At 35.4% G+C, this 24,556-nt stretch overlaps 1 protein-coding gene across 2 annotated transcripts; it reads right to left on the bottom strand.

Moving 5' to 3' along the window:
- Positions 1–1,827: 1,827 nt before the first annotated feature.
- Positions 1,828–24,415, bottom strand: E(bx) (nucleosome-remodeling factor subunit NURF301 E(bx)). 2 transcript variants are annotated; one of them, XM_068773909.1, is made up of 18 exons: positions 22,868–24,415; positions 22,271–22,553; positions 21,721–22,196; positions 21,107–21,334; positions 20,858–21,030; positions 20,506–20,703; positions 20,131–20,371; positions 18,139–19,958; positions 17,533–17,764; positions 16,241–17,328; positions 14,618–14,732; positions 13,679–13,866; positions 10,111–10,315; positions 8,892–9,469; positions 7,929–8,089; positions 7,674–7,841; positions 2,685–2,965; positions 1,828–2,426 (listed from the first exon to the last, which is right to left on the bottom strand). In XM_068773909.1, exons 1-18 carry the CDS (start codon positions 23,889–23,891, stop codon positions 2,221–2,223), a joined length of 7,665 nt encoding a protein of 2,554 aa, XP_068630010.1. In that variant the 5' UTR covers positions 23,892–24,415; the 3' UTR covers positions 1,828–2,220. The 2 variants fall into 2 exon arrangements, with proteins under 2 accessions (XP_068630010.1, XP_068630011.1); XM_068773910.1 differs by having other exon boundaries at positions 1,829–2,426; positions 8,892–9,451.
- Positions 24,416–24,556: the final 141 nt, after the last annotated feature.

The raw sequence follows: 24,556 nt of genomic DNA, 5'->3' as shown, positions 1-24,556 counted from the left end.
AATTATGTGTTTCTTTTATTTATATATGTTTATATATAAATTTATACATATGGAACACTCTCAAGCAGCGTTACAATAACTGGTGATAAATGTGGATTATGCAAGACTAGAACATGCAAAGGAAAATCCGCCAATAAAGCGAGACTGTGAATACGGTGGAATTGGAAGGGCATTGCTTATAATAAACCTTTTACTGCCAGGACATGACTAATTCAGGTCTCTACTGTCAACAACTGATGAAATTAAAGCTAAAAGTTGGAACCAATCGGCCAAAATTAATCAATAAAAGCAGTGTGTTATTTCGTCATGTGAACGTTAGAATCACAGACTCAGTAAAAATAGTTTAGCAGGGAGATGATAATGCATCCGCCAAATAGTCCTGCGCCTTCAGATTTCCAACTGTTTCGGTCGCTTTTAGTAACTATTCAAAATAATATCAAATCGTGAACGCGTGACTTGGGCAGCCGCTTCCGATCCTTGAACATTGTTTCATTCAATTCGTTATCTTGACAAACGTACCGGCCTGGCTGGTATGGCCGTTTACAGCTGCTTGGCAGCTGGTTTGGCTACAATCAGAATTTCAAGGTTGGGTTGCTGACGAACCTGCGCTGCTATTTTAAAGTATATTTACTGTCACCGGCGAAAAAAGTCATCCAAGTACTTTAGTTGCTGAACAGCTAAAAAAGCAGACTCTTTAATTCGACACCTCGGTAAATTAAACTTGATTCGCCGTGAATATTTTATGAAAATATAAAATTCATTATCAAAGTGACCACAGACCGACAAGCGCAGCGTACAAATTTTGAAGGTCGTCGAATGACGAACGCAGGCTGCTTCCAAGCGTTCCTATTAGAAATCTATGAGTAGCCGCCAGTGTAAAGCAGTAGTCGTCCTAAGGCTGAAATTATGATGAAGTGTTTTTATTCACGCTCAGTACTTTATAAAAAAAAATCTATTTCAATGAATTACATATTCAAGTATACACATCTAGCTTCAATATAAAGTTTATGTTTTAATAATAGATTTAAATTTAACATTATCTGGTGATTTATTTCGAAAGGGCATTGAGGTGTGGGCCGGAGAAAACGATGCCCATGGTCTGTTTTCTTTAGCCCCCATCTCAACTATTGACGCCAAAATTAGCGGCAGCACCGAAGAAACGAAACCGCCGATACTCCCTGTCTTACCTAGTGCATACCTAAGGCGCGGTACGGCCGTTTCGGTGGTAATACAATGAAATAAAAATTTGAGAAGATGCACATTACAATTTAGTCAATGTCTTCATGCAATGGTATATTGAATTACTCATTTACGAATATTTTCCACATACTCTTGGAATACTTATACACCATCATAAGACATGTTACGTCTGTCATAGATATCACTAAGGAGGCGTATTTCTTAACAACAGGTACATATAAGATATTCATATCAAGTAAATTAAGCACATACTCATCACGTCTTTTTCGAATATATTATACAGAAACCCTGAATGCCTCCCTGTGATATAATAACACGTTCCATTTAGTTCCTAAGAAATTTTTATACGAATTTTCCCATTTTTCATAAGTATCTACACTTTTAGTAAGTTAAAAATAGATGTCATCTATATTAACATGTTAGGTAGATCTATTTTGCTCTTTTTGGTAGTAAAATTTCAAGTTTCATGTCATATTATAAGCAAAGGATAAGAAATATTAGGAAGGTACTTTAACATTTCTGATAAAACGAAAAATAACATTTAATTTAAGCGAGTGGGTAAAAGTGATATGTCAAATTTTAAATGCATTATAGAGATGATATTATTAAAAATTTATTTCTTATATATAATAAGGTTTACTTACACTATAAGCTACTATGAAACTAAAGATGCAAGTTATGTCAGCTAACTTAATAACTTTCACAGAACTGTATACACAATATTCAATCTCCTGCGAAGAGCTTAATTTCTAAAGAGCGTCAGATTTGTAATGGATAAATGTAAAGCATTACACAATAAATACAATAAATACTTAACATGAAATGATACTGACATACTCAATAGATATCTCCCAGTGACAATTTACATAAATTATAATTCTTTGAAAAATTCATCACAATGGTTATATTTTACAATTGCTACAGATCATAAAAGATAATAATATGTAATTTGCATTTCAATTGTCTTTTTTATTGTCCAAATTGTAATCTAATTATACTGCCACAACACTGCCACCACTATCATTGTGTAGTTTCAAAAAGTTTTTCACGAAAATATTTAATTTTGTGTGCAAAAAATATTTCTAAACCCTCTGCACATCGGTAAAATTCAGAGTCTTTAGGGTTAAAATATCGACAGTTGTCAAAGATTTTAGTCATGTCACCAATAAATTCACTTAACATACTATAAGTTTGATCATTCACTTTCCTCTCCACAGTCTGCAGATCTGAAATTGAGATTTGGAATTCCGTTCAATATAGATTAAGAAATATATAACAAAGACATTAATTAAAACGACTGAGGTAACTATCAAAACACAGTGATTGCGCAATTATCGCATCTAAATTGATAAATTCTTTAAGCAATGAATGAATTTGACATAAAGCAGAGAATGAACACAGCATTTTTACTTAGGAGAAAATTACGGATAGTACAATGTTATATATTGCTAGCATAAACTGTATTTGTGGTGCGTTGTACATACCCATTGGCTCCTTTATTACTTTGTAATAAGTTGGCGCTTCTCTTGGATCTACAGGCTCCATAAATGGCCATGCATTTTTATGTAATTGAATTTGTTTTACAAGCCTCTTTAGATTTTCAAAGTCTTTAGCAGACAGTTCTTTCATATTGGCATAATTTACAGAATTGTTCTTCTGGCAATTTGGGCAAATATACTCGTCAATGTTATCTGCCTCCGATTGCAATATTCCAACACATCTACCATGGAACCAGTCTTGACACCTATCACAACATATATAGAACCTGAAATAAAAAAAATAATGAAAACCACGTGTCTTATTTATTGTAATTTTGGTTTTCAAACTAAAGGCGACAAAACAAAGTCTTTATATAGTAATAGTAAATAAAAATGAATATTAATAAAAAAACGATTTTATCCAATAGCTCATTTGTTTGAGATGCTATCCCGACTAAAGACATAATAGGTTGTCAAATATCTCCCTTCCGCCTTTTTGTCTTTTGAATTTCGCGGCTATGTACAAAGCGCTACAGAGCTCGTATCTGGCAATACTATACATAATTTGAAAGGTCTTGACATAACCTACAAAACGATGCTATGCATGATTGGTTTGGATATCGGGTTCAACAGTTATAGACGTGTAAACATGGAGTTCACTAACGCCGAAATTCGCGCTATTTTAAAGTTTTCCTTCGTTAAAGGCAAACCCGCTAGAGAAACGTTCCGTGAGATTAATGGTGTTTTGGGGGATGGTACTCTATCACTTCGAACCGCGGAGGAATGGTTTCGACGATTCAGAGCCGGCGAAAACGACACCATGGATAAGCCAGCCGACGGAAGACCTGTGACGAAAAATACCGATCAAACCATGGACTACATCGAGTTAGACCGGCATGTGGCATCTCGTGACATCGCCCAGGAGATAGGAGTTATCACCAAACCATTTTAAACCATCTGCAAAAGGCTGGATACAAAAAAAAGCTTGATGTTTGGGTGCCGCATGATTTGACGCAAAAAAACCTTCTGTATCAACGCCTGCGATATGCTGCTGAAACGGAACGAACTCGACCCATTCTTGAAGCGGATGGTGACTGGCGACGAAAAATGGATCACATACGACAATATCAAGCGAAAACGGTCGTGGTCGAAGGCCGGTGAATTGTCCCAAACAGTGGCCAAGCCGGGATTGACGGCCAGGAAGGTTTTGCTGTGTGTTTGGTGGGATTGGAAGGGAATCATCCACTATGAGCTGCTCCCATATGGCCAGACGCTTAATTCTACCATCTACTGCGAACAACTGGACCGTTTGAAGCAGGCGATCGACCAGAAGCGTTCAGAATTGGCCAACAGGAAGGGTGTAGTGTTCCACCAGGACAACGCCAGACCACACACTTCGTTGATGACTCGTCAGAAGCTACGGGAGCTCGGATGGGAGGTTTTATCACATCCACCATATAGACCGGACATAGCGCCAAGTGATTACCACCTGTTCCTGTCCATGGCGAACGCCCTTGGTGGTGTAAAGTTAAACTCAAAAGAGGTTTGTGAAAAGTGGCTGTCCGAGTTCTTCGCAAATAAGGAGGGGGGCTTCTACGAGGGAGGTATTATGAAGTTGCCGTCTAGATGGAAACAGATTATCGAACAAAACGGCGCATATTTGAACTAAATCCGATCACTGTAACACTTTTTATAAAGCATTGAATAAAGAGCAAAAAAGCGGAAGGGGGATATTTGACAACCTGTTATCAAATCAAAGCTAACGTTTTGCGTTTATCTACAAAGCACCGAACAGAAATCTAAAGAATCGTAAAAATAATATTAGCAAAAATAATACCTAGAATATTTGACAGTAATAAATTATTTGAGTCATATTCTAGTAAAATAACTTGAGCTAATAGTTATTACAATGTGATTCAGGATAATTTTAAAAAGCATCCAGGGGCTACTAATCTTTTAGTCAACATAAAACAATAATTCTGCTTAATTGTTAAGAAAATTTTATTATCAAACTAAGATTAACATACTGGATCAATCATCATCAATAATTAAAATAGATGACTTTTGATTGTGATTACACGTCTTAATCTGTCGATATTAAAGACTTATAGAATGAATGATACGGCTGAGGTAAAGCCGCACATGAACACAAAGTCATTGAGCCGTGTAAAGCTTTAGTTATTTAAATCGGTTGGTTTACTGGAAGCACATTTTCATAAGTCTTCAACATTATCAATTGCAGACGAAGCTGCTGCAGTTCCTCGACCACGAACTCTCCCCATGACTGTAGATGTTGCTGCGGTATTAAAAATGGAATGGTTATCGTCAAAAATCTTTACTTTCTTAATTTTAGACCATTATATTTTATCGCCGCGTACTTCTCGCACCCGCGCTTTAACATCATATAAATTGAGCTGTTCCAATTATAAATTAAAGCCTTCGCATTTTGAGTTAAAGCATATATTTGGTCTGGGGGTATATATAGTTTTATTTTTGATTATATTTATAGTTTTATCTTTTGTGAAAGTAATGTCAACAAGACTTTACCCGTCCGTTTGTCCAGCTCCAAAGAATCGATCCGTGATATTTAATTTGCGCTTCATGGCAGCAAATGGATAAAGGGAATATATAAATTTATTCTTATATTTCCCTGCACAACCTTTAGTATAAAAGAAAATGTGTTCAATGTCACATTCACGCTCAGTGTTCCAAAGGTCCTATTAATAAGACGTCCACTTTGGTCATGAAAACGAAATTGAGCTTTTTCTAAAGCAGTTGTATATTGTTAGATGTGTCACATTAAATATATTATTAAGGAATTCTCTGAATAATTGTAGTAATTTCGTGTTATCCGCGTGTAGATAGTACTTGACTTTGGATTCGATAATTATTACAGTCTGCAATCATATGTTTTATAAGTTTTGCTGAAGAGTGTTGCACCATAAATTGCTATTGTCATCCTCGATCCCCTAATCTACAGGGAGGATATAAAGATCTGTTCTCTTACCTCTGATGATATTAAATTATCACAATTTTTTCTTTGCATTAACATTGATTAGTAATAATTGTTTCATCAGGAAACTCTTTTTTATTTCTGCATCCAATGTATTTCTTTCTAGAATTCTTTAACATTTTATTTACTTTGTCATTCCATGTTACAGGGTCTCTTTTTCTTTTTCTAGTCACTTATTTTAGAATTCAAGTTTTTTGAGTATATCGAGATTTTCACTTGTATATCTATTGTCGCAGATTTAAATCGATGGATTTGATTGATCGCCGTTTATGTTCAATGGAGAATTACTTTGAAAATCACGGTCGTGAAAGAGACGTTTCTTGTTGATTATTCTTACACTCGAGTTTCTTGGTCGCAATAGTTATCATCTTCATAACAAACTTGTTCCTGCCCATGGTCAATTTCTTTAATTATGCTGATGGTTTGTGTTTATAAGATCTATGTGTTGAGCCTGTTCGGTTTAAAATCCGGTAAGTCTGATGTTGATTGATCAACATTTAAATCATTTGAGTTTTGAAGATTGACAAAATTATCTTCTCCACCTTGGTCAGAATAACGTCAACCAGAAATCAGGTGTTCTTTTATTGGGTTGAAGTTCATCGGCATGTGATGATAAATATGCAACATCTTCGTAGAGCTCGGCAGTAGAAATTTTTTCACAAAACCTGGAGAAGCCTATCCAATCTAGCTGATACTTACCTAAAATAAGGCACAAGACATAACTACCAGCTGCTCTACATATTTAGATGTTTCATTAGTCAACTACAAAGGTACTTAACCATGTATTTGTAAATACTAGAGTAGGGTAAGGTAGAGCGTCTCTGAACATGACCAAAAAGAGCACGTTATATTTCAGTACCGTCAAGTAAAGAAATATAAATAATACATTTTTTATTGGATTAAGGATTACTGTAAAACCCTAGAATAGAGTACTTATATAGTTGTGTTTATACAAAAGTTCGCTAATAACGTATATCAATACAAGCGCCTAATTTTCTTACGTGATAAAGTAACATTGTCTACTAAACGGTTATATTTACACTGCTAATGTGTATGTTTGTTCTAAACATGGTTAATAACATGAATTTATAGAACATCATGATAATATTTTTTATCTCTGTAAATACTCGTACAAAATTTCTGTGCATTGGACGACCAGAGACACAAAAATGCAATAACACTAAAAGCATGACAATGGTTTTCGGTACATTCTTCAGAGGGGACCGACTACGACTTTAAGAGTTTGTGGTACTCAAGTTAAAATATGATAAGTAATGATCAAACACTAAATTTTAAAATGAATCACATAGATATTGTCCAGATTTTGTTGGATGTCATGTTTTATATTTTTATCCCAGGTTTCCCACAATTTTCTCATAAACAACCTACAAAATATTGCTGGTTCGGATGGATTCCCTGCAGCTACATTGCTGTTATATTCTCAAAACTCCACAAAAAAATGTTAAGATCAGATTTAAATCCAGGAACTTTACGTTGCAGCTAAGTTCCAATCATGAATTAATAGTTAGCAACTAAAAACACTACAAGAATTTTCTCCCTGTGCACCTCCTGATAAAGCATTGCGAACAGCTACGGCGCTTTGCGAGCGTCGACCAGTTGTACTTAATACACATTATGCAAATGTTTACAAACAACAGTCGCTGCGCTTTTTAAAATATTTCTGCCCACATTTATAAGTTAAACCTATTATACATCTTAGTTCTTCATTATCGATAATAAATAAATTTTCGTAGACCCCGGCTCACGAATTGTGAACTTCACTTTTTTGTCATACCATCGTATATACTTGTCGACATCTTAATCTTGAGAACTATGGAACTATTTATATTGTTTGTTATTATTGACTTTATTCTAATCTACATATTATCAAATTAGGAGAATCTTTAAAAGGTTTGTTATGCATAATACCAGTGTAATAATGATACAGTTATCATCCTCATATTAAAATAAAAACTACTTACTGAGAGTTGTCGTAGGGTTGTCGACAGAGACAGTAGAGCTCCTGCGTCTCAGCAGCTCGCCGGCACTCTTTGCATATGTATTCCTCCATTGTTTTACTCATCGCCTCCGTAACACCGACGCAATCGCCGTGGAACCAATTGCTACAATGCTCGCAGCCAACATAAAACCTGAATTTATATGAAGCTTTATATTATTAACCAATTTCATTGAAAAAATAAAAAAGTGATAGTGGTGGTGTAGGTTTGGTTGCGTACTTGGTGTTGTCGTAGGGCGTGCGGCAGACGCAAAGCAGCTTCTCCTTCTTGGCGGGCTTGCGGCTGTTGCGGTGCGGGGCAGCGGCACGTTTGCCGCGCACCTCCTCCTGCTTGCTGCGCTCGGCGCGCGTGCGTAGCGCCAGTTCCGCCGAAAGCTCCTTCTACATTAATATATCAAGCAACGTAATGTATTATTTTAAATAGTTATACCTAAATAAACAACATAAAATTATGATAGTCTATTATTATTGTAATAATAACACCTCAAAGGAAAAAATAATGAAACGCCATTTTTATAGTCATTATTAACAGTAAAGGCATATTTAACTTGTACAAATTACTAATACTAAAAATTATGATCATTTAGCAAGTAGTTATTTAAGGTGATAGTTACACCGACTCCAGGTAGCAAATACGCGGCCACCACGTTGGCCTGCACCTGCCATAAGTATATAAGTTATAAGTATTAAGCCACTATTGTAAATAAAGATGCGGCGTTCATGTAACCTTTCCATAGTGGTGTATTTTAGCCACCTCGAGGGACTAATCCCCTCAAACACGTCTGTCGAGGAAGAAAGTAACCTACGAGCATTTTCGCGAGAATATCCTATGGAGTGTTTAATAATGACAATGCGAGTACATTGGATAATCCGACCACCTAACCATCAACGCCATTCAGTTACCGGGCTGGATGGTGTAACTTCGGTAACATAATCATGTTACCGAAGCTTCCTACGATGATCATCGCCAACTCATAAGAAGAAATCCCATATCCTATCCTATATAGGTGGTGTAAATATTTACAAGCTATTCAAACTCGGAAATGACATCATATCGCAACATGGAACGTACGTAGACTGCTGGCAAAAAACCAACGAAATGTAACGATTATAAAATTTAATCTAACAGGTCTAGAGGTGAAGTAAACAGTGCTGGGTACTAAATATTATATCTGTTACAAACCTGTATTTCAACACCAAGCTCCTTCTCCAACAGTCCACGTTTCTTTATAATGTCTTTTTTAAGCATTTCTTTATGTTTGAAGAGAAGCATTTGCAGCCGAGAATGGTTTGAGGCGGCGCGTCGGCGTTCATCCGCGACTGGCGCCGGGGGTGCGGGCGCGGGCGCGGCGGGTGCGGCGGGTGGCGCAGCGGGCGCGGGCTGCGCGGGGGGCGTCGGCGGCAGCGCGCCGACCGGCGGCGGTGGTGGAGCGGCGCGCGGCGCGGCCACGGCTCGCGAGGCTGCCAGCGGCCCGGCAGGCGGCGAGGGTGGCCGGGGGCGGGAGCGCTTCCGCGGGCTGGTGCTGCTCTCCACCCACTCGTCGTCGTCGTCGTGGCGCGAGGAGGTGGCACGGCGGCGCGGCGGCGGAGGCGATGGCGAGTGCACGGCAGCTACTACGGCCCGCACCTCGCGTTCTGTCAGCGTCTCAGGCTTCATTTGCTTCTCTTGGTATCGTTGAAGCTGCAGTAATTTTTCCTCAATTTCCGGATTCAGATTCTCCTGTTTAAGTGCGCTTTTGATTGCTGGAAAATTTTCAATAGCTGTTTTTATTTAAACAACCAATTTTTAGGCAAACGGGAACTCAAAAGAAAAAAAGGGTAAAAAAATACAACCTACAGGATTTTTCTTTTCATAAACTAGTTATGTAGGTATTTTCTTATAGCTTTTAGCAAAAGAAACCATGGTCTCAATATAAAACAGTGGTTTTCCCCACACTATATCTTTTAATTTTTGCAAAAACTCTTTCATAGGCTTAAGAACTAAAAATTATACATCAAATCTAATAATAATCATAATATTGTTAAGTGTTGATAATTAACTTGATTATTGCAACATTCATTTATTTCTTTCAATTAGTATGTCACATGTTTATTTCATATAATAACAAAATTCTGTTAGACAAATAAACCTTTCATTTATTAATCACTTACAGAGGATCAGATCCTTTAGACTAGTTGTAACTAGAGGCAACGTGTGATCAGAAGAAAGTTTGTATTAAAGCTTGAAATACGTAAACAATGGTAGATGGTGTGTGGTTAACAAACAGAAAATAATAAAATTTTAGAGACTGTGTAAACTACTGCTAGCTATATTGCAGAAATACTTGATCAAAGTAAAATTTTAGCGTAGCCTACAACACGATGAGAATATTTTGTGTTTTTACAAAGAATAGGAAACTTACTCTGCTGTATATAGTCCGGTGTCAAAACAAACTTGTTGCCGTGCACGCCATCTACGCCGGAGTTGACAATGTCAGTTTTAGTGTTATTCTCTTTTATGTCTTCGAGTTTAGATGGAATCGCCTCTTTGTGGCTGGCAGCCTCAGCGACGTTATCTTCTCCGTTTACTAAGGTCTGACGTTTTGTTTGGTCTTCGTCATTACCTTCCTAAAATTAGAAATACTAGATTTGTTGTCGTTGTAGACTCTTTACGAATGCATGGCTGAGCTGGAATTTAAGTCATTGAATTTTATTTCTATATTAGTTTTCAGGGCTAAGTGCAAGCACTTATAGATTCCACTTTTCGAGAAATGTTCATTTGTCCACAAAATGTCAATCACGAAAATGCTTTACTGAGAAGTGACTGTTCAATTTTATTCAACAACTAGACGAGGATGATAATGCACTGCATGGAAATACAATTCACAAAGTACATACTTATTTAGGAATGTGACACACAAAATAAAGTTTAACAAAAAATAATAAAACATTCGTTTGTGGGAATATATCACAGTTGTTAGTTGTTATACCTGAAACATGTTATAACAATTCTTTTAAATCTACGTAAAAGTATTGAGTCAACTAATTCGATTGGGATAAAAAAAAATAATGTTATTTTAACTTGAATATGTGCTTAGGTACGCAATTGCCCATACACCCCCACAAAACGTTTTAACAAACTAAAGATGCAAATAAAGGTAAAAAGAAATAAAGAAATATATAAATAGGACTTAATAAATAAAAGTCATTCCTGATTATAATTTTTTATTTAATTGATATTATTGCACTAGCCATTCATTATTTACCGTATCAAATTATCAACTATAGATAGGTACACAGACAAGATAAGGTGGTGTATGAGCAATTTTGTAACCAGTACGAGTTTAATCGTTAGAGTAATACAATTATCGATTATTACACATTACAAGGCAATTCATGAATCATAACACAAGTCCCTTAACCAGTACACAAACAGTTTCGATGACACCTATTTTATATTCATCGTTTTATCTATAATCATTTCAATGTAAAAAATTTTAAATGTCGTAACATGGATGTTGCAAAAATATAATTTCCTTAAGATACTATTTTCGTAAGGAGTTTTACAACTATAACAATTTTTGGATGCTTTACTTATGTGCATTTAACACCACTTCTATAATGCGAGAATTATTGTAAGATTAATTAATTAATGCGCACATGTTATGTTATACATTCTTAATTTTATAATTGTATAAGATGGTTTAATTTTTGAACACTAATAATTAATTTACCACAACTAAACCCACTATATAATTGCGCAGTGTCAACCAATCGAAAATGCTAGAATGATATTGCGGAACACTTATACTTTCAGGAGATCACCTTGTAAAGTTCCTATAAATTCAGTTTGTACCTGTAGTACACGAAAAGGCGGAAAATAAACGGATTAAAAAGCGCAGCCCTACTAAAATAATAAATAATACGACTGCGCGCGTACAGAGTTCATAAAATAGTAATTAAATGAGATCTAGGAGAATTCACTGTCTTATTATTTTTTTCAATAAAGAAAGAAATATGTTAATGCCCGAGTCATTTCTCGTAATTTCGTATTGTAGGCGAGAACATCTTTCGGGTCGAATATAACGTATATGATTAAATTATAGACCATAACTTGATAAAACGACAAAAAATATACATTTTCCGCATTTTCGCTGCGTTCATAATATTGTCTAAATTAAATCTAATAATATACAAGTGTGATCTTTGGCATAAAACAAATGCAAGATTCTATTAATAGTTGGAACTTTTGTTAATAATAATTATTTTTTGCATAATAATCACAAATTTAGACATTGTACATACATCTATGAACTATCATCACCAACTATACAACCAATATTTTAATAACAAAATGCAACGCATTCAATTTCAAAACGCGACTGTATGTATATAAGATAGCTATTTAACGACGCTCAAATTATATGCTATTTTATTAATTTAACCAGTCTTAACAATAGTCTATTTACATAATTAAATACACAAAAACTAAGATTATTCACATAAGGTTAAAATTCGAGCTATGTGTGGTGCAAAGTGTATCAAAAAAATTATAAAGAAAGTTATCCAATTCCTTTCACGATTTAAAACTATTGAGTGTAATTTTGTAATCGTTGTTTCAGCCCATAGCCACCCGCTGCAAGGCATACACATCTCCCTCAAAGATACACCATTTACCATAATGATCACGCTTGGGAGGCGCGTTGGTGATTAGCGTAGTATTATGGTATGCAGAGGGCGCAGCTGCCCATCCTATGGGAGAAGTTGCAATATTATATAATTTATGCAGTGTGAATTATATACAAGATAGTATCCCGGGAATCGAACCTGCGACCTATGATCGCAAGCCTCAGTCTTCTACGGCTGGGCTACCACCTACCAAGAGTTATTATAATAAATGTATTATGTATCGGCTTGTTTATAAGTTTTAGCTCACAATTTTGTGCCCACAGAATCTTTCCGAGCAATTGTAAAATTTATCCAATAAAAGTATAGCTTACAAAGCCACGTGAAATTGAAACAAGTTTTATAATAAAGTAAACACTTGAACATTTACAGCAATAGTTTTACAACAGAGGGACAACCATCGTATCATGTCATTTTGCAATACAAATTTATTAATTTTAGTGTTGTCATTTGGTATAACTATTAATATATTTACATTGCATTTTAAAATTTAGTTTTTTTCTTAAAATCTTTAGTTTAGATATCTTCAGTTAATTCATTTTATAAATTGACAATTAATTAACGCAGTACGAGTGCATAGGGCGAAATGGGCGTGCGAATGTTAAGGCATAATAACCATTGTAATAATTCCAGCTTTTAATTGCCAGTATAATTATAAAAATAATTTTAATATTTTATTTGATAAATGCCATTTTGTCAATCATTTTTAATATTATACAAACTGCATTAATCCAATTTTAAATTGAATATAAAACGAGAGTGGCAAGAAAATAGGGAAAAATTTGCATAAACATTTGCTAAAACTTGCATAAATAGTTATGACACTGTGCTAGGTTTGTACTCAGGTAGAATATATTAAATAATGCACAATGCGTTTGTTTTTCTACCATGTCCAGACCATATCACAAGGTTCATGGTTATGATTTATCATCTCAACCAAAGAGTCAAAGACAATGAAAAAGATGGAGGTTCTCTTTTGCTTTTGAATTTAGTATCTTAATTGTGCAATTTGAAACTGCTTTTGCTCTATAAAAAAATCAATTTATGTAATTTCTATGCATATAGCCTGTGATATAAAATATTGACTCTGTAATTAAAATGAAATAAAAAATATCAATTTTCTAATTTTGACATAAATTTTATTAAATTTCAGAAAAGCTTAACATTACAGATAAAACTTGTCTTTATATATTTTTGAAAACTTTGCACCTGCGAAACATGTTCATGTACAAAATGTTTTTAGTCACTTACATTTGCCACGATATAATGCCTTTGCTCCGTTAAAGTCTAATAGTAATAGATTACCTGATGTGTGGGCAAAGAGAGGGGTTGCAAAGGCTGGAGCGGTTGAATCTGCTGAAGAGGCTGGATAGGTTGTAATGTAGGTGGAGTCACTACACTTGCAAGCGCCGTCGTCGTATTAGGAGTGGGATGCACTGCAAGATACATCTTTCTTGGACCCAGCATACCTTCTTTCCCTGTGGACTCTTGAGCTGTAATCAGAAAATACATCTTTTTTAGGTGTAAGCAGATAAGGTCACATGACCAGAACAGATGCTATAAAAGAATTGCAGATGAATGTGATAAATCTAGAAAATAAATATGTATAGGCAACATATCAGTTTTACTCTATGAAAATTGACGTTATCTTGCTACAAAAATTTTTGTAGGTGCAAAAATATGAAATATGAAACCAAAGACCATTTATTTTGAAATAAATAACAAGGAATAAGACTTAATATCAATAATGAAGTATTCAGTACCTTAGTATAATAGGTTTGGATTTATTTTCTACCTGACATTGATAGGTTATTAATAAAAGGAGTAAATAGGATAGCAAAAACCAAAAAAATACTCAGAATTATAAAGAAACTGGTGTAAACATTGGGCTATACTGGAGTTCATTTTTTGGTTATAGATGTGTTATATTTAAATGTTTTAATTACATATTTGCAAAGATCTAAACTATTATGAATTGAATCCTTGTCTAAAAAAATTCTTACTGTATTAAATTAACTTATATGATAAATAAAACCCACACAATAATGAGATTGCTTATACACCTTTTCAGATGGTGATATATTTAAGTAATAGAAAAGAAGGCATGATTATACTATTGATTATATTTGATTATACATTGATGTAGGCCAAAAAAGGAATACATCCAACCAAAAAAGAAATACTTCCTGCCAAAAAATACTGAGTAATTTCCACAAGTCTTTTTAACACATAAGAAAATATTACCTTTCAACAGTTGCTGTTTAACTTGATGCTGTACAAGCGCCAACTGCTGCGGCGACAAAGAGTATCCGTGTAATCCCTGCAGCACAATGCTTGGTCCACTACTTGTCTGCATTACCTAACATATAAAAAACAATAATCGTATTAAATTTAACTACCCATTTCCCAGTACATTTAACAATGTTATAAAAAGTCAAAACAAATATTTGTCATTATAGAACATTAAACAAAATAATAGGTTGTCAAATATCTCCCTTCCGCCTTTTTGTCTTTTGAAATTCGCGGCTATGTACAAAGCGCTACAGAGCTCGTATCTGGCAATACTATACATAATTTGAAAGGTCTTAACATAACCTACAAAACGACGCTATGCATGATTAGTTTGGATATTGCATTCAACAGTTATAGACGTGTAAACATGGAGTTCACTAACGCCGAAATTCGCGCTATTTTAAAGTTTTCCTTCGTTAAAGGCAAATCCGCTAGAGAAACGTTCCGTGAGATTAATGGTGTTTTGGGGGATGGTACTCTATCACTTCGAACCGCGGAGGAATGGTTTCGACGATTCAGAGCCGGCGAAAACGACAACATGGATAAGCCAGCCGGCGGAAGACCTGTGACGACAAATACCGATCAATTCATGGACTACATCGAGTTAGACCGGCATGTGGTATCTCGTGACATCGCCCAGGAGATGGGAGTTAGTCACCAAACCATTTTAAACCATCTGCAGAAGGCTGGATACAAAAAAAAGCTTGATGTTTGGGTGCCGCATGATTTGACGCAAAAAAACCTTCTGGACCGAATCAACACCTGCGATATGCTGCTGAAACGGAACGAACTCGACCCATTCTTGAAGCGGATGGTGACTGGCGACGAAAAATGGATCACATACGACAATATCAAGCGAAAACGGTCGTGGTCGAAGGCCGGTGAATCGTCCCAAACAGTGGCCAAGCCGGGATTGACGGCCAGGAAGGTTTTGCTGTGTGTTTGGTGGGATTGGAAGGGAATCATCTACTATGAGCTGCTCCCATATGGCCAGACGCTTAATTCTACCATCTACTGCGAACAACTGGACCGCTTGAAGCAGGCGATCGACCAGAAGCGTCCAGAATTGGCCAACAGGAAGGGTGTAGTGTTCCACCAGGTCAACGCCAGACCACACACTTCGTTGATGACTCGTCAGAAGCTACGGGAGCTCGGATGGGAGGTTTTATCACATCCACTATATAGCCCGGACATAGCGCCATGTGATTACCACCTGTTCCTGTCCATCGCGAACGCCCTTGGTGGTGTAAAGTTGAACTCAAAAGAGGTTTGTGAAAAGTGGCTGTCCGAGTTCTTCGCAAATAAGGAGGGGAGCTTCTACGAGGGAAGTATTATGAAGTTGCCGTCTAGATGGAAACAGATTATCGAACAAAACGGCGCATATTTGAACTAAATCCGATCACTGTAACACTTTTTATAAAGCATTGAATAAAGAGCAAAAAAGCGGAAGGGAGAAATTTGACAACCTGTTATGTTTTTTATCTGTTACACTGTTGTAACAACACCAAAAGGCATAGTGTTCTAACTCTGTATCATAACATTATTATAAGTATATAGCATAAAAACACTATTCACCTGTGCCGTAACAGCTTTGATGACTGTTCCTGGTGGTTGACCTGCTAAGAGCCGTTTCTCCATTATCTGATCTTCCGTAAGCTGATGCTGAGACGAAGGTGTAGCGATTGCAAGCGAGGGGCGAGGAGCAGGTGACGGGACAGGCGCCACAGCCGCCGCTACAGCGGGTACCGAGCTAGACTGCGTTGTAGCTGGGCTCTGCCCTATGTGTGCAACTATCTGAGCCTGATTATTCCCAGTGGGCCGAATCAGAACTTGTTGGCCATTGACAGTTGCCAGTTGTATTTTTCCTGCCGCGATTTGTTGGACCAGCACTGGGTTATTAACAACTATCTGTTGCGTCGACGGGCGCACTCGCGGCGGCTGCGGTCGCGGAGTGCGCTGCAGTATTTGACCTTGCACTAGTACAGTCTGTACAGGTTGCATGCGCGGTTGGACTGCCGGACGCGCTCCCGCCTGCACTACAACTTGCTGCGTAGGTTGGACGACCAGTTGCTGTGACGGCACTACCACCTGTTGCGACGGTTGTACAACTAATTGCCTATTACCAACAATTGTTTGCTGTGTTTGTGTTGGTTTTGTTATTACACGTGTTTGAACGGCTGGTTTTACTTCTTCTGTATTTGTTTTCGTGGCTCCTGTTGTTTTTTCTATATTATCCTTGGAAGTTCCTTCTGCTTCTGTAGTTTTATTTATAGCCGACGTAGCCACCAACTGTCCCGTCACACCTTGTTGTCCAGCCATCACAACATGTAACTTTCCGTCTGGTAGCTGTATTAGCTGCTGTCCGGCTAATAAACCTCTAACAGTCAATTTACCGTCGGGCGCACGTATTATTTGAACTTTTTGTGGTCCATCTTTAGGCGGGTTTGCGCTGGGTTTTGTAGAGTCTCCTGTCGCTATAGTTTTAGAAATGCCAGTAACAGGCTGACTAATGACGCGAGTTGTACCGTCAGCACCTTTCGTCATTATAATTCTTCTCGTTCCAATAACAGTCTTCTGACCACTTGGTGTTGTTGCATTTGATGTCAGCAAAGACGTTAACGTACTTTTCCCAGAATGCTGATTTGGCGTTGTTTTTAATTTATCTAAAAACATAATTTTGATGATGAATCTGGTATTTAGACAATATTTCAAAAATCAATTTTTATGGATATTTTTTTTTAAATAGTGTGGAAAATACAAATTTAAAGTAGAGCAGAGTAATAATATAAATAAAATTATTTAATACTGTTAGTATCATATGAATGTATAATTACTCTTTGGACTGATAGGTGTATATATACACGCACCTTGTGACATTTCAAGTGCTCTTTTCTGTTGATGAGCAACTCTCTGTTCACGCAGTTGCTGCTCCATTTTGTCTTTGAGATCTGCGGCATTTGAAGGTGTAGAAGACAAATTTCTCTGTGGAAGTTTGCCAGTCGTTTGTCGTGTCACTGGAGTAATTCGTTCCGCTCGCTCTCCATATTGACGTACTTCCCACAGCTCAAGTTTATCTTCATCCACCCATTCTTCCGATACCTAAATAATATCAAAAGTATTTTTATTGTATTACTGCTTTATGCTACGACAAATGTTACATTTTGAGATACTCGATACGTATTATCAATCTCAGAAGATAGATATCATAAAATCACAAGTTCAGAATTACTCTCAACTAATTATAATAATAAACTCAAATAATTTGGCTACAAAGCAAATATGTACCATAAATATAGTCAGCATAAGCAAAATATTTTGTAATAAGACTTTTCTAGAATTCCTCTAAAACTATCAAGAATGTAGAGATGTACCGATAATTTTAAAGAATTTTTGTGACACAACAAATAATTGTCGTTATAAAATGAAAAAATCGTACTCCAAACAAAATTATTTAATCATATTTTCATTATTACCTGTGGCTCTGTGTTTTGAGGAGACTCTGCACGTTTACGTTTTCTTAATCCACTGCGAATAGAAGTTACCTCCCGCACCGTCTTGGGTAGTTCAAGAGGAATAACAACTTTTCGACGCAGGTATTGTGTTCTTTCCGAAAATTGACCTATGTGCCTATGTTTTAACAACTCTAAGGAAACAATTTCTGTATCTGTTGTTAACTGATGTTTTCCATCGGCAGTAGCTGGTTTTGCTGCCATGTCATCCCACCTTAAGCAAGCCCACATTATTCTAAGTTGCAAAGCAGCACTGGCCAGCCACTGTAAGTTGACAGTACGATAAAGCCAACATGTTTTAAACAGTGGTCTAGCACAAGGATAAGGCCACACTGTCAAATTAGGCTTTGCATTATGACTAAATCCAGCAATGCTGCTAAGGCCTGATTGTCTACAAAGTTTCCGTAACTCATGATGTGGTAAAACCATAATAGTTTTTGCTTTGCTTTTAGTGTGAAATGAGGAACACAGAGGATACTTTACAGGAGTCCTTTTTTTTTTCTTTTCTATAGCAGATGTCTGGACTCTTTTGAGATAGACTTTCCCTTGTGGGTTTTCAGTAGAATATATTCTAATAACACTGTCAACTTTCTCTTCCTTTATCATTTTATCTTCTTTCTTTATTGACCTAGTATAACCAAATCGTCTGTTAACACTTGCTCTGTATTTTGGTTTATCATCTTTTTTATTTAGAGTTACAGAACATTCATAAGATGAATCTCGCAAATTATTGCTGCTTCCTACAGCAACTGTATTACTGGTTTTGCTAGATCTCCCACGTGTTATTTTTAATTTTGGTATGGGTGGTCGAATTTTGGAGGAATCTTTATCATTTAAACTATTTTCATTTTTTTGGTCATGAAGTTCAATATCAGTTAACTCTTTTAAAGGACCAATTTCCACCTCACTATCTTCGTTGTTGTTACTTGTTATGTCAATATCCATTTCGTTTCCAACAGCAGGCACAGCACATTCTTCTAAAGTGCTCTCAGATTTGACACAAGTGGACGAATCCTGTTCACTCTTTTCAACTTTTACTACACCATCAACACTTCCATTTGATTTTCTTTTAACAAAACAGTCTGTATTTTTATTATCACATTCTTGGGCACAAGCTACTGCAGATAACAAATCTGTCAGTATGTTTTCTTTGGAATTAGAACTTTTCCCCATAAGATACTGCTCCAATATTGACATTTTATTATTTTCATTTACAGTTAATAAGCATGTTGAATTAACAGCCCCATCTTTCAAAATTGTCAAGAGTTCATTTATTAATTTTCCCTTTTCAACACACAATGGTGAATAACAATCTAGCTTAAAACCTTTAGACAATTGACCTTTAATAGAGGTGTCAAGTTTCTTACAGCTATCTGAATAGCATTTGTATTTTGTTACTAATTGGTTCAATTTTAAATATTGGTTTCTCAGGCAATCTACATTTTTAGCAACAGTACTGGAAACCTCTGACTTATTTGTTGCTGAAACACACGTAGATGTTGAATCTGTATCAGGATCTTCAGACTCTACATCAATATTCTTATCTTCTTCATTTTTTACATCTACTTCTGCTTCTTTCTTAATATTGACAAGTAGATTTCCTAATTTTTTTTCTTCCATAAATTTCAGATATGTACGACGAGCGAGAAAATCATCTAGTTTAGATTTTCTTGCAATTTTAGGGTAATACCTCCTTGTTGAAGAACTTAATGCTTTTTCCACATCAATTTCCTCAAAATCATCAGATTCTTCTTCAAGTTTCATATTACGCATTGATGGCGGCACTGAAAAATATATTTATAAGACTATATTTGAAGAATGATTATTTATTTCTTTGATAATTAGTAAATAAATTATTTAATTACTAATTATCAAAAAAGCAAGCAAGAATGGTAGTTAAATAATAGAAATCTATTACAATTTAACTAATTGTATAGGAAACAAGAGAGTGCTTACATTTTTGTAAAACTTCTTCCTCAGTTGAATCATTTGATGTCAAGTAATCATAGGTTTTGGGTTCAACTGCTAGCACCTTTATTGTATTTCCTTCTCGAACTCTAACAGCCATCTTAGCTGGCCCATTAAGAAGAGTTAGTTTATTAGTTGCATTGTGTTTTTTAAATTTTCTTGTAGATGAATTCCACAGCCATCCCCATTGTCCATGTATTCTGTATTCTTCCCCTTTTTGCTTCCATACCTGAAAAATAGACAAAAATTATTTGTTATCAACTTTTACAAATACATTAAGGCCAACACTTTCTGAATTAGAAATAAATTGAATGGACATAAATCAGTAGAATAATAAAATTAGAATAATAAAAATTGTAATACCTGATGGCGAAGTCCTAATGAATATTTTACAAAGTTATAAGCTGTTCTGTATCTTTCTTCTTCTTCATCTCTCTCTTTTTTCTCGCGTTTATCCAATTTTTTACGTTCTTCACGTTCAGCAGCAGTAGTTCTTATTAATCTCACATGACCTAACTGTTCATGCCAAGCTTGTACCCACACCACACTTTTTATACATGCCTGTAAAGTTATTTAGATTAGACATTAATATATAACACTATTGAATATAGACATTGCATTTTACTTATATTTATACCGCAAAAGTAGCAAACAACCCTGCAATCCTCCAAATTATACAGACAGAAACAAACTTTTTAAGAAGACATATTTTTACCTGTAAAACGCAAAGAGCTCTTGCAAAATCCCTTGGTGCTTGACATAACTGCACTGCTTGCACCCATGGTTTCCTTAATAAAGACCAATTTGGATGCATGAACTGTAACACAATGTTGGACTCCAAGTGGAGAAGTGTCTGCCTTAGCGTTGCCACTAACAAAGGCTTTGTACCTGTAAATTAAACTTTTGGTATTAATTTTTTACAAACAAAACTGTATGTTCAGCCATATTTAATTCAAAAATGTACCATTTAGTAAACCAATCCATTTAAATTCTTGTCCAGACGATAGTGAAAATTTATGTGAAATATATCTTTTTTTGTCTCTTTCTTCATTTCTTTGAGGTTTGTTCAATGCTAAAGCATTATTAGTATATTGGTTAATGTATGTTTTAAATGAATTTTCATTTCCCAGTTTAAAAAGATAAGTTCCATTGGAAATTTGATTAGACTTCAATCTTGTCACCCTTTCATTCACTGAAAAACATGATTAAAAATGTAGCATACAATACATAATTTATATATATGGTACCAGTTCTATACATTAAAATGAAAAAAGACTTGTATGGTATGTTAACACTGAAAGACATGCAAATTCTTATAATTTATTTCTTTATGTTAAAAACTATATTAACATAATATGTAATATTCAATATGAAATAATCTTATTATGAAAATTTTCCATTTTATAATAAGATTATTTCATTTGAGGAATACTTTCTAAAGTACCAGTTATATTTCTAATAATCATGATCATTAATTTCTGCAACAAAATTGCAACTACATAAACAAACTACAGAGTAGTATTCAGCAAGAACTATTTACACCTGTAGGCTACACTCTTTTTGTAACATGAAACATACCTTCATCACTTTTTTTTGGTGTTGATAATTTAACTTTGTTAAGTTGATTATTTTTTAACCTTTTACAATCGTCATCTTCTATATCTTGACAATCATCACTGTCATCTTTTGGTGCATCATCACATGTAACAGTGATTTCATTGACCACATCCCCATCAGCATCGAGAGATATTTCTGTACCATGTTTGTCATCTTCTAATTTTAAGTCATCACCATGATCATTTTGTTTCTGTTCTTCTCTCAAATTTCTTTGTTTGAGTATGTTAGCATTCTCTACTTCGAGATAAGACTTTCTATTTCCTTTTGCTTGATTTGTTAATTTCTCTGTAATATCCATTTGTCTAATAATTTCTTGCTTCATTTCCAAACACTCTCTTACAAGAGGGGCTTCCATTTCATTACCGTCTAATTTATTGAATAATTCTTGGAATTGCTGTGCAGTTGTGTAGTACCAGACATCACCATTTTCTGCCTCTCTAAAACATAAAAAATTTAATAAAAACATATATGTTTATTCAATAGAAAAACTTAATTATTTATTGTTACTCACATGAAAATCCTTCTTGCAATAAACCAATATTTTCTACCATGCCGATCAAAACCTAAATGTTCATGACGACACAACAAACCCTGTTTTTCTGCATCAGGAAGGCAGTCAGTTACACCTACAGTCTTGTGTTGTTTACACAATGCACACTGCCAATCTTCGGAAGGCACATCAACAAGAGGGGGATCAACACATTCCAGGTGGAATACAGCAGGGCATGTTTCACAGCACAATAAATCACCAAGACGATGACAAACTCGACAATGGTCATCATAAAGTATAGGAACTGTAAGAAACATATCAACAATTAGTAAAACATTGTTAACAATGGTTTCAGATCACACTAATTAAATTGTTTTAAATTTACTATAACAGACATGACATTTTATAACAATAAGTAACATTAGTAAAACAAATCATACAATAAGGTAATGTATCTGTCAAAGAATATTAATATTAATCAGAGTCATCAGAAGACAATAAAGATTGCTGTATGAAAATCTTGATTTATGTAGTTTTTCGAGGCTTGTATAAGAAATGTTTAGGTCAAAATAGACCTTAATTACAGGTTCAAATATATAGATATTTTATAATACTAACCTTCACTGATGAGGTCATCACGGACAGGATTCGTTATCAAAAATTGATTACAAAGGAATTGCAATACACACACTCTATCCTCAATAGAAGTAAAAGGATATTCACATGAATTTAAAATCCTTGCAACATTCTGGTCAAATGATTTGTCACTCTCAACATATACTCTTAAAACTTCAGGCCATGTCATTACATCCAACAAAAACAAGGTGATGTTTACACTATCCTTATGATCTAAAGGACCAAAGTGAGTTTGTTGTGCATCTTCTTCCCTGAGTAAAGCCTTTAATAACATAATATGTACTTCAATTAGAAGGTTACTCTGATCTTCACAACTTACAGCTGCACATAAGTCTTCTAAACGAAATGGCGATAATCTCACAAGATGCCTGAAGTGACGTAGCACTTCATAAATACCAACTACTTGTAACACTAAATCATGAGGAATAATTAAATCATCAGATGATGCAGGGAGTTCCAACGGAGGGATTTTACGTTCCTGCTGCAACCACAGAGGGTCTGGGCTTGGAGGTCGTGTCAGGTTACTATTAATTTTACGGGGAGTACCGCCAGTTGAACTGCAACTACTGATTGAAAAATCACTGTCACTAGCTGCGCCGTCAGCAGCTATACTACCCTCAGAAGTATCGCTAACCCGATCTTCTTCTGGATCAGATCGATCACTGAATTCGTCCCCGAAGTCCGATCCATAGTGATATTCCGATTCATGAAAATCAGCTGCTTGAGGATTGTATCCTCTTCGTGAATAGGCATTAGATAAACCACCTCTTTTACTTTTATGTGCTTTTCCACCTCTTTGTTTTCTAGTACTACGTCTGCTTATATCACTACCTTGTGGGGATGAAGCTCGAGATGCTGATGGAGTACTTGCTATGGAGCCCGACACAATATTTTGCGCTTGTAAATATTTTGGTTTTTTTAACAAATGAAATTGAAATTTCCTATTTTTCTCAAAACTTCCAGATTTTGGGGGCCTCCCGCGTTTTTTAGCCCCCCTTCCCGACATCTTTACTATCAACTGTCAATTAACTACTATTTCGCACGTGTATAGCAAACACATTCTTGTTTACAAAAACAAAACCATGTATCTAATTGTATTTGGAGTCATCCTAAATCTAAAGCATTCATGGTTCCTGCGGTTTAGACGCAAACTACAATTTATTTGATTGTCAAATTTTGTAACACAATTCACTGGTTTTTTTTTCACATTTATTAATTAATTAAACAGTTCACTGATAACTGACATGTACTAAACTTTTATCAAAGAAAGAAGACACCAAAATCGTAATGACGCGAAATGTGAATAGGTACATGCAATTCTGAAACGCTCGAAGCTGGCTTCTCATTGGTCAATAATCAGTCCGCCATGTCGTTTTTGTATCTCGTGGGTTATTGAATTTAATGCCAATGGAACACATTGTGGACTATTTTAATATACACATGAAATGTATTCAAAATAATTGATTATAAGAGGACAAATTAAGCATACGTTATAAGATGTCTGGAAAAATTATTAGTTGCACCAATATATCACTACATAACGATAAAAATCAAATAGTTGAGATTTGCGTCGTCGGTAGCCATTTTCTTTCTGCTCAGCAAAAGTGTCAAAATAAATACTATTATTTTTAAAAGTTACATAAGTAGCTGTTTGCCCAATTTTTTCATGAA

This window comes from Battus philenor, unplaced genomic scaffold, assembly GCF_028537555.1.
Source record: "Battus philenor isolate CCGP_79_NKW_IND1 unplaced genomic scaffold, ilBatPhil1.0.hap1 SCAF_6, whole genome shotgun sequence".
NCBI classification, from domain to species: Eukaryota; Metazoa; Arthropoda; class Insecta; order Lepidoptera; family Papilionidae; genus Battus; species Battus philenor.
Note: the sequence above shows the minus strand (reverse complement) of the source record. Positions and strands in the feature narration are given on the sequence as shown.